Source organism: Cololabis saira, chromosome 22, assembly GCF_033807715.1.
Source record: "Cololabis saira isolate AMF1-May2022 chromosome 22, fColSai1.1, whole genome shotgun sequence".
Taxonomy (NCBI): Eukaryota; Metazoa; Chordata; class Actinopteri; order Beloniformes; family Belonidae; genus Cololabis; species Cololabis saira.
Genome location: NC_084608.1, coordinates 14,197,630 through 14,209,629, shown reverse-complemented (window position 1 = coordinate 14,209,629; position 12,000 = coordinate 14,197,630). Strand labels below are relative to the sequence as shown.

The following is a 12,000-nucleotide window of genomic DNA, read 5'->3' as shown; positions in this document are numbered from 1 at the left end:
CACCCAAACTAAGGACACCTGAGATAACCACTGGAGTGGCTGCTGGATACGGAAAGATTTGATGTAAAAAGAACAGATGGATCTGCATACCAAAGAGCTCCCACATAGATTTTATTTGTCATGACGTTTTGAGTACTAAGCTCTTTTTTTTTCTTTTTTTAGACTATTAAGGGTCTGGTGCTTGAAACATCACAGAAAATAAAGTCAATATGGGAGCTCTTTGGTGTGCAAGTCCATCTGTTCTTTTTCAATAGCTTTCAAGTCAACCACAGGTACACATTTCTGCGTAAATCATGTTGTTTCTAGACATGGACTGAGCTGATGTTTGCAGTGATTTGAAAAGGAAACCACACTCTCTTACCAGGACATTACAATAAATATAATAAATCACATCTTTGCCAGGCCTTAAATTAGTTAAATAACCTTGGATGAAGAACAAACATGACATATTACACATGTTACTGTTTACTGAGCAAGAACAACAAAATACAATGCTGAGAGGAACTGCAAATATCCAAAAGCTACATATGAGAGTCAGTAATGATGTTAAATGTTCATGACAGTAGAATAAGAAAAAGACTGTGCCAGTACGGCTTGGTTAGTCTGCCAGTAGAAATCCTCTTTTCCCTCTAAAAACCACATGGCAGCACAGCTTAGCTTTACAGAGAACAATCTAAGTGGAGATGTTTACCAGTTTTGCACCAACTGTGCTGCTACAAGTACAGTGTTGGGATGGTGAGCTGGTTTTCCAGTCACAGGGCCTTGGCATCTCGCTGTCTAGGTGTCAACCACAAATGTATCTGTATTTCAAAGTTTTCCAAAGTGAGAAGTGAGGCCACCTGTCCGACAACTTAGGCTGCGTCCCAATACTCCCCCTCGCCCTCGTTTTCTTCACTAACCCTAACTTTTGCGCGTTCCCGTGAAGGTAGTGGTGTCCCAATTCCTCTTTTCACCTAGGGGGAGGGGGCATAACGAGGGCTAGGGGCTGAGAATTGCCCCTTCAAATCGAGGGTTTGCAGATGCTCACTTGGCGAGCGAGGGGGTATGAAAATTTCCCAGAATGCTTTTCGTCGTCATTTGCGGACTGAATTAAAAAAAAAAACATGGCGGACATTTCTTATTTTTTCTTATTTTTCATAATATTCACTCAGTGAATGTACATAATCCCTTTTTTGTCCGTTGTTCGCTAAGATCGCGCCAGAATATGGTTACGTAACCTACGTAAGCGACGCCGTAGGTTACGTAAGCGATGCCGTAGGTTACGTAAGCTACGCCATAGGCTGCGTCTATTTAACGCGGACCTAAACTCCGGAGCCGGCAGACAGAAATCTCTAAATTTTGGAGCAAATTTCTTAACAGGCGTAGCTACAACTGTTAGATTTCATCTATTAAACCAACATCTTCCTAAATGATTTATTTCAGCCAGCGTGATTCTCAACAGAGCTGCTCCCAGAGAGAGTTTCTCTCCCGGGACGACGCAGCAGCTTGACCCGGCGGACACGTCTGTTTTCGGGCTGTGAGCTGAGGCTGCTCCCCGGGGGCGGCGGCTCTCCTCATCTCCGAAAACATCGAGTCAAATTTCTTAACAGGCGTTATTTGGATAAACTGAGCCCCGGTTGCGGATCTTAAGGTTACCTTTATACCTGAAAAAATATTAAAACTTAATAATGTGCCATATTAACAGCGCTACAGCTGAAATTAAAACAGCTTTTGGCTCTCTGCTTCCTGATCAGGTTAGGGATGAAAACGACGGGGAGTAGGAGAATTGGGACAGGCACCTGGGCCAAGTGCCCTAGATCTCAAGTGCCCTAAAATCTCCCCCTTCTTTTTTAGGGCTTAGGGAAGAAAAGAAGGGCGAGTGGAGAAAAGAAGGGCGAGTGAAGAAAAGTAGGGGGAGTATTGAGATTGGGCCTTACGCTTGGCTGAATGAACTAGCACAAGGAGTCTAAGCACACCATCAAATCAACAAAAGAAAAGCTGATGAAGAAAATAATCAGTGTTGCAATGACTGAAATGAAGTGCTGGGAACTAAAGAGGGCTGTGCATGAAAAAGACTTGCAAACCTCAATGAAATGATGCACTTCTGTTTAGAAGAGAGGGTAAAAAATCATGCATGATAATATGAGGGACTGATGAGGTCTAAAGTAAAGCAGTTGCTTCAAGTTATGGCTTCCACCGCTGGTTCTGCTGAACAAGCTAATGACTTCATGGAAGCACTTCGTTTTTCACCCACAAAAATTAATGACAAGGTTGTAATTACCTGATTTTAAGTCCTGGTAACGACCATATAATATCATTTTTTTTCCTGATAGAGAAAACCACACAATTGAAAAATGGTGTGATTTTTTTTTTTTTTTTTACGTTTGTATATTTTCAGGCATCTTCCCAGCAGTCACTCTATCACTGCCAAATATTGCATTTTCAATGAAAATTGAAAAGGGAAAGGTGTACTGTACCATAAGAGGCAAAGACTTTATTTGGATGTAACTAATGCTCATATTATAATATTTTTTTGCAAAAACATAAATTCTTCAGGGAAGCTTGGTAAAAATATGCCTGAGATGATACAGGCTTTTTTAACAGCTACGGTGCTTTCTTAATGGTCTCGCTCATACTTTCAAATTCTGTTTTATATTTTCACGAAGGCCTTAAAGACAGTGCTTAAACATAAATATCAATAAAAACTGAAATACATCAATTCATCATAGATGTTCATCAAAAATGTTGTCTTTACCCCCCCCAACAGTTTCTTCATACCAGGAAGACTGTGGACAACCCTAACACTGAGTAACTAATTCATTATTATTTAAACTGCTTTTTCCTGCACATGTTTTTTTAGTATCTAGTTTGTATATTGACACAAGGTGGGCAGTGTGCTTGTTACCTTGGTAACAGGTGCAGATATCTCCGACACCTGACATAATTCACACAATGCAGTCCAAAGTGCACCGTCACAGTAAAGTCCTTCAGCTGCAGCAGCCCGAATAAGCTAGTTAAAGATGACTGGAGGACAACCACAAGAGATAACACCAATGTTGCTCCAACAGTCTGCAGTTTGACTTTTACGGAAAACCTACCTGGCCATCAGAGGGGTTCAAAAACAAACTCCTTGACTGCAGGTCCCTCAGGCTGTTACATGGACTCAGAAAGGAAGTGTGTAAAAATAGAAAAAAATAAAAAATTTATTGTTTTATTGTAAAATAATGTGCAGTATGACAAAAGTAGCCTCCAGATCAGGGGTGGGCAACCCTGCTCATCGAAGGCCAGTGACCTGCATTTTAGATGTTTCCCTGCTTTAACACACCTGATTCTAATTAATCGTCATCATCAGCTTGTCATCAAGGTCTGCACAATTCTGTTAACAGCACAGTCACTGGTATCATGGTGCAATGAAGCAGGGAAACATCTAAAACCTGTAGGTCACCGGCCCTGGAGGACCAGGATTGCCCAACCCCTGCGCCAGATAAAACCCTACTTATCTCAAAACAACCAGAATGATTTATTATGCACAAGCAGCGTGTGATTATAAGTCCATGCGTAGAAGTTAAACCTTAATATATCTATTAATTTCAGCTACACGTGTCATCGACTCTAACGACTGAATGCAGATAGTAACATCAAATGATAAAAAAAAAAAAAAAGTTTTCAAAAAATAACACAATCATAGAGTCATCAGTACAAAGAGTCAAGGCACAACCAAGTGAAACACCTACAAAACAAAAGCAAGATCAAATGGAGTTCTTTCTTTTTTATATTGCTTATGCCATCGGGGGCATTCATTTGCAGATGCACACAAGCTCACACTGATGCTCTTCTGCTTTTTAATAGCTACTTTATAAAGTCCAAAATAAATCAGGGAAATGTAGAACAAGCTCAGAGGTGGATGCTGATCACACTGCCCCCCCCCAACATATTATTACATTACACAGAGAAAGAACCATGCCTCTGAATAGTTTGTTTTTTCTTTATCCCACACCCCTGGAGAAAATACTAGCATTATCATGCAGTGCAACGAATGCATATAAAACTGTGGATTGTTGATATTATTTCTATTACATTAAAATTCCGCTCATCTTTCTGGTTTTCTGCTTCTCTATCAAACCTTCTCTTCATCTTTTCCACTTTTTTTTTCCTTCCATCACATTTCTCTTTTCTCAATTATATTGATCATGTGTATACACTAACCATTAGCCTTACCTAGTATACATTTACGGGGCTGTCCTGCATTCATGAATTTTCCATCTCCTCCCCTCCTAAACATTGGGGATTGTGAGGTAATTTTGAGAACTTTCAATGCCTTTAGGGATTGGAGCACGCCAACTACATAAAGCTGCAGTGTATATGTTGTGCATATGTCATCTTAGGACTTGCCCACACACACACGCACGCACGCACGCACGCACGCACGCACGCACGCACGCACGCACGCACGCACGCACGCACGCACGCACGCACGCACGCACACAAATATAAATCCAGAATCACACACACACAGAAGAGAAATGAACAAAATATAACATTGTAATTGGGGGTGGCTGTGCCGTGCTTTTTCCCTCGAATCTGCGCCCCAGGCCTTTTCATTATTGTAATGCCAAATGCTTCCTGTCCGGACTGTGCAAGTAACCTCATGTGTGACTGATAGTAAAGTCTGCGTCTCCAAGAAACTGATCTTATTACTTCAAGCTGAATTGGTGACCGTGAACAAACACACACACATGCATAGTTTTAACATAAGATAATATTTGGGCTTCAGAGGTAGAAACTGTGCTGCCAATGACTCCTTTTCTTGCAATATACCTTACGTCAGACAAAGCCATAGTATTTGCTATAGTATTATTTTTTACTACTAGTACTAATAAAAATAATATAACTTAACAGCAAGCCAGAACAGCAGATGAAAAGGTAATTACATTATAATAAACCTTTTTCATACTACTGAGAAGGGAAAACACTACATTTACAACTGCATGCACATAACATGTTTATCATAAACTTAAAAAGTAAAAAAATGAAATGAGAAAAACAGTGAAACCATGAAAAATATCAGACATTTTAAAGATGAAAGCAAAAACTTGTGAGTGGTGAAGTTAAATGTGTTTAATATCAGTCTGCTGCATCTATGATTATGTTTTTGTCGCTTGTTAATATTGCTATTATGTAAAAGAAAGTGTGCAAGTAAAAGCTAATCTATGCTCTCATCTTTTATGGAAAATGTTGTTGAGTGTTTAATCCATTAAGATTAATTACTGCTACTTACATGTTTTTGTCTTTGTATAAAAGCCCGCACAAAAACATATGAGTTTACTTTGTTGGTTGAGAACCTCTTGAAAACAATATTTCTTGGTTCCTGCAAAAAGCCTGTCAATGGGGAATGTTGTTTCCATGGTAACAATGCTGGTGCCCAATATTCTGATAATTAATCAAGAAGGTAATCAGAGTAAAGCCTCTTAACCACCATTAAAAAAAAAATGAGACTGCGGCTCAGGCTGAGTAGAAAGTGTGTAGAGGTGTGTTTGTCCACATCACCAAACAACTGGCTATTAACAGTGTGGTTGGAACATGTAGAAACCTGAACATGAGAAATGTGCACATTCTCATATCTTTATTGTGAAACTGCAATATTTTAGGGCGCTACAGAGATAACATTAATTCAGAGGTTCATTTTGAGATTTCTGTATCACATACAAGATAATCCATTTTCATTGGCTTTTTCTCTTCAATTTTTGACTTAATCATTTCATGATAGAGTTTATATCTAACAAAGGCAAGATCGAATCGAGTTCTTTTTTTTAAATATTGCTTATGCCATCAAAACACGTTAAAGCCCTACACTGTCAGAGCTGTTGTTAATTCCCCCAAAAATGAGTGATGAAATTTAATAAAAGAGAAGTTGAAAAAATTGTTGAGATAAGGAAAACAGGGGGGAAAATGAGACACAACAATCCCAAATCCCTCATCCCACAGATCACAGCAACACCACCCACAGTCTAATGTAGCTCATCTGCTCATATTCCCCATGTTCCTCTTAGTTTTATTTGTTGGAGAGGAGGAGCTAGGTAGAAACATTTTAGGATAGATGAGCATTATCTCACAAGTCCAAACTATCACGGCAAGTTGTTGCGATAACTTGCAGTGTAATAAATATCTGCAGACACATTTTGAATGTGTTCGTGTGTGTGTGTGTGTGGGGGGGGGGGTACTTTCATTTGAGACATACAAGGTTATTTCTGTTGCACAATCAGGTGGACAGGTGCAACAGTGTCTTACACAAGAAAGTCTCACTGCACACTGAACAACCACCTCTTGGGTACCGCCTGAGCCGCAGCTGCTCCCAAGTGTTTATATGGTGTATTTCTTTCACTCATCGCCCTTTCTTCATCCACTCAACCTTTTCTTTTCCTGGAGCTCTCAATTCATCCAGGTGCTTTTCAAATAGAATACTGAACATTACAATATAATAGTAGATTCTCTGAAACTGCAAACATAAAACACGAAGCACTTTTGATGACTTGCACGGTTGAAAAGTCTAATGTTTTGAAATTTGGAAGATAAAAAGATCCACATTGTGGCATGTATATAGAAATAATTTTACCTCCCAGAAAATGCATGAATGTATACATCTGTGTTAAATTTTTATTCACTAACAGCTAGGAAAAGGAAAATAGATTGTGTAGTTTATGTACGAAACCTGTATTTTCTCTTGCCTTTGGTCTTCCCCTTAGTGGGTGTGCATCTGCACGCCTCTCTCCAGCTTATTTGCCATCAAGTGGCACTAAGCATTTCATTACAAGTCTGCTGAACTCCCACTGTGTTATTGAAGCTAGAAGCCAGTATGCCTTCCTTTCTAAGAGATACTAATAACAGAATCAAAACCGAGGAGTTTGTGGGTCCATGGGCCATAGTGTTCTGATGTAATCGTGGACTCAGTCCCAATTAGCCTCGAGGGTAAGTGTACTAATCCCTACCACTGGGCATAATGGTCTATTAAAGCAACAGTGGACAGAATAAATGAGTGTGTCTGAGGAAAGCCAAAGATTGTGGGATGAAGGAAGGGTAGGGGAAGAAACAAGATCAGAGAGGAAGGGGAAGGGAAAAGGGCAGGACGATACACACAGAGTAATGAAAAGGGCTTTTAAACAGAGTCGTGTTTGAAAATTAAACATTCCTACTTTTATTTTGCTTATTTTTTTGCGTAACTTTAAAACTTTAAATCTAACTTCAAAGTTAGAGCTGAAATTTCAGCCCAGAAAAAGTATCCCACACAAATCAAGTACCAATCAAATACGCACTTTTAGTTAGAACGTCTGTGTTGTTACTCTACCAACAACCTGTCATGTCTATCGAAGTAGAAATACTATTTCTGCAACATAAAAGCATCATTCACTGTGTTTTTCTTGTTTGATGGAAATCCTTTTCTATCGCTGGATCTTCTATCAATGCTGCTGGTGTGCGTTTTATAACTAATGAAAGCAAACAGCAGTGTATTTCAGTTAAATTAGGATTAAAATGGGTCAAAGCAGTCCCTTTAATTCAGCTTTAACCAAACATTAATGATGTGCATCAAATTATGTTGAAAAGTACATCATTCATTGACAATAAATGCATCAATATTAATGAAAATAAAGGACTAAAGATAATCAAAAGAGAATAAATTACTGTAACAGTCGTATTGATTTGCAAGTAATTATCTTTCCATGGAATAAATATAGGATTATTTTGTCTCCGTGGAATTTTAATAAAATTCCAAGTCATAGAAAATGATTTTATGACTTTTGGAGATTATTTTGATGAGCAAACATTAACAGCAGTGGATTCTGTAATTAAGTGCCTTGTTGTTCAGCTTGAGAAGAAATTTGACAAAGATAAGTTGGCATAGCAACACATTTCTTTTTTTCATGTCAAAACACGTGGATGAGTAAAAAAAAAAGTATAAAAAAAACCAACTCACCTGAAGCTAAGTCTGCTCTGTAGTTCTTGGCTGCCTTTGTCACGTTGATATGAACAATAATCTTGCTGTCCTCCAGGGAGATCTCCAGCGTGCCATCGTCAAGGTTACTGAAGAGGAGGAGGCCATCGGGGTTCCACGTACGAAACTGGAAGCCCACTGATACCGTGTTATGATTGGCTCGACCCGGCAGCTGCAGGAAGCTGGTGGCGTTGAAAAAGACTGGGAAAGTGTGGGTCTCCATACAGGAGAAAGACAGGTTACGCTGCACAGATTAAGCAAAAGAGAAGGACAAAGAAAGAAAAAGACAACATGTTGGTGATTGGTCTTCACTCTGTTAACTGGTATGTGGGTTCATTTGTTAGTATGTAATGTAACTTTGAGTGCTTTTGTGGTGGTGGGGTGTGGCTTCAGCTCAGCTGTAGGGGATGCTGTGGAGCAGCGGTTCAGGGAGCAGTGCCATCTGCATCTAATTGGGTTTTTCTTTATGCAGTAGCAGCTGGGACCAAGGGAGAGATAGACCTCATGTACTGACGGTGCATTTACATGAATAAGTTGCATACACCATCTTCAAGGCACACGTTGGGATGCACTCAAATCAACTTTGCATGGATTTGTGTGCACCGCCATGCAATTTATATCATTTGGCAGTGCTGAACTATTGCTTTTATACATCAAAACATGTTTTCCCTAAATTTCCTAAAGTCAAATGGGATTTGAGAACATTATTTTGTTCACATATTTAAGCACTTACTGTAATAATTTACAATCTAACAATGAAGCAAAACCACATGTAACCTAATTGTTCCACATATGTTATGCCTTTATATGATTGCCACGGTCTAAACCTGAAGTAAATTAATACGGTCTCCCTGTTAATGTCACATGCAGATGTGAAAAAACATGGATGAGTAATTATATACAAAGAGTGCAGACATCCACGCGCACGTGAAATGAAATGTACTATCATTCTCACTGAGAAAAAAACTGATGATCATATTTATTAAGAACAAGTCACATGAGATTAGTTTTAAATTTGACAAGCTTAGACAGGTACATGCCTTCTGGATATATGGCTGCGTTAAATTGCACATAATTGTACAACCATGGCAGTTCGGGCACAACTTGAAGACATTGGAGTATTTGGAGGGAGCATGTCTTCAGGGACCATGCTGACCTGCTGGCCCAGGAGGACGACTGTCTCATTAGCTGATTTAGGTTACGAAGAGCAATCTTTCTGGATCTCTGCTGAACTGGTGTCAGCACATACAGAGAGACTAGGGGAAGGCACACCATGCCACCGTCAGTACAAGTCCTCACCACATTTAGGTTCCCAGCCACACAAGACTTTTAGCAGGAGCTGGATGACTGGTCAGGCATCTCTCAGCCATCCCTGAGCCACGCCATGGCAGCCATATAGGACAGACTAATCCAGATAACAGCAAGGTACAAGAAAACTTCCCATAGAGGCTGAGGCTGAACAGGCTTTGAAATGCAATCTGCAGCGAAAAGCTGATTCCCTATTGAAGTCTATTTAATATGAATCTAACGTCTCTAAAAGTTTGGTTGGTATGAATTAATATAATTGATCATTCCTGAGATACTGGAATGCACTGGCAGGATGCCAAAAAGTGTAGCTACTCCGATGCAGGAGGCTGATTTCTTCTCATTGGTCGTTAGCTCCAACATACCTGGACCTCCTACTGTTGCTGCAACACCGATATGCAGCGACTCTTGTTACGTTAACTTTGATGTCGGAACATTTTCTTCTTTATTTTGGCTCTGGTGCAGTTTTACGATCCTACTGCATTGACGGCCTTCACACAGTCCCACTCCTTTAGTACTTACACTAGAGGAAATACCACCAAAGGAAAGATTTTGTCTTGCTTCCAACTCTGGTACATCAGTTTTACATTCGGTGATATTTGTCCTCTTTTATCACATTTCTGTTGTGTTTGTAATTGTTATTTGGAGACAGGTGACAGCTTGTATTTCTGCTCATTTGCATTGTTATTAATGGGAGGTGAGAGGGCAGTCCAAGTGGTATGCTGAATTCCCCAGCAGCTGGGGTGTATCAAGGAAATGTGTGCAGGAACAAGTGTGTGCACTGTTTCATACATCTGAAAATGTATGCGTTGACTGCTCTTCCAGATTCGGTATGAAATCGTATATCTGATATCTTTTAGTATGAAAGTTGAGCAGTTCTTCCTACACGAAACCCCAGGCCTGCCAGTGGGGAACTTTCCCCGTTACTCTGAAAAGAATTAGCAATAGTAGCGGAGCTTTGTCACAGTTTTCAATGCTGGAATCGTTTCTGTTCACCGGGCGTTCGTTGCTCTGGGACTAGCCTCCGCATGTTCAAATCCTTAGGTTTCAGACAGGTTTTTAAAACAAAAGTTGCAGGTTATAAATGAATTCAAATTAAATTCAAATATAACTTATTGAGGGAAATGAATTGCTGCGGTAGTTTTCATGATTTAAGTCTTTTCAAAGATTCATTGAAGAGGTTAACTGCTGTGGACGGGATGAATCTCCTGTTGCGGTTTTTGTTGCAGAAGACCTGAAGAAGCCTCTGACCGAAGTTGCTGAATCAGTGCGTTACGAAGAGAATGCTCAGGGTTGCCCATGATCCTTTACATTATGCGAGAGGCTCCAGAACAGAGCCAGCCTTCTCAGTTTGTCCGGTTTCTTTAGGTCACCGTCTCTGATGGTGCTTCCCCAACAGATGACTGTGTGACTGCACTCTCCATGAAAGACTAATAGTTCATATATCTTGCATCTTGTAGCAAATGCTACAGCACCTAAGTATCCTCATGAAGAACAGTCATCTCCATGCCTAATTATAAACAGCATGAGTGTTATAACTCCAGTCCAGTCTGTTGTCCAGGTGAACATTGAGGTATCTCCTGATGTGGTAGGAGACAACAGTGGAGCAGCACAATTATCCATGGCAGAGGTGGAAGATGAGACAGCTGAAGAGGAACAGGGAAGCTGTGGGTAAAGAGAGGATGGGAGGTCTGTTTGGGTGGAGGCAGGAGAGGAGGATGCTAGGATTGTTTCTAAACCTAACTTGTCAAAGAATGTGTTCAGTTAATTTGCTCTGTCCAGACTTCCATCGAGCTGAGCCTCCTTCTGCATGAAGCGTGTGATCCTCTTCTTCCCTGACCACAAATCCCTTACGTTGTTCTCTAGCTTCCTCCTGTACACCTCCTACTTTCTTGAAAAGTTTGTAGATACAATTTTAATTTTCGATGATCAAATAAACTTCAATGAACTTTATGATCTTTTTTAAAGCACCAATAATTAGATATTTGGGCAGCGAATGACATGACATAGACTCTTTATGCCCCAAACGGCTCTCTATCCCTGGGTGTCCTGGACGAAAACACACTTGACTGTGTAACTCAAGAACTATTACGACTGAGCTCCTTCAACCAGTTGCTCTTAATCGAATCACTAGCAAACACACAATATAGGGCTGCTTCCTGAGCTAGATCATTCCTTATTGTGTTTGTGTGTGTGACTTTCTAAAATCTGAGCGTGGATCTGTTTTGATTAGAATTGAATGCCCATGTGAGTCAAAGCCAATAAGAGCTGCAGCTTTAATGAACTTGATTAGTGCCACAACCCATTTGTTAAATCGGAATAAACGCGGGCGAGACAATAAGCCTGTAATGGGGTGCATGCCTTTTGGTTAAAAAAAGAAAAACAAATAAAAAGCTATCAATTTGAACAGTTTACTTAATAGGAGTAAAATAGGATTCTGTGGAGATGAGCTGATCTTCAGATAACGTAAAGAAGGAGATTTCCTTTTGTGTGTGTGTGTGTGTGTGTGTGTGTGTGTGTGTGTGTGTGTGTGTGTGTGTGTGTGTGTGTGTACAATTCAGGAGTTAAAACAAAACAAGAAAGACAATAGAAATAAGCGCCATCCAAGCATGTGGGCCACAAAAGACTTGAGCTCTGATCTTAATTAATTTGTTAGAACTACGGCCTGAACACGAGGTTGAGAAAATGTTTTGGAGCATAATAAATTATCAGATAACCTAAATCTTTTC

The 12,000-nt window shown here is 40.0% G+C and overlaps 1 protein-coding gene across 2 annotated transcripts in view; it reads right to left on the bottom strand.

Annotated features, from left to right (window-relative positions):
- The window catches only part of cntnap2a (contactin associated protein 2a), a 412,736-nt gene that overhangs the window by 159,362 nt on the left and 241,374 nt on the right, over positions 1-12,000 (bottom strand). For both annotated transcript variants that reach the window (XM_061713895.1, XM_061713896.1), the window contains exon 9: positions 7,949-8,210. In XM_061713895.1, coding sequence (XP_061569879.1) covers positions 7,949-8,210 — 262 coding nt within the window. The remainder of the gene's footprint in view (positions 1-7,948; positions 8,211-12,000) is intronic.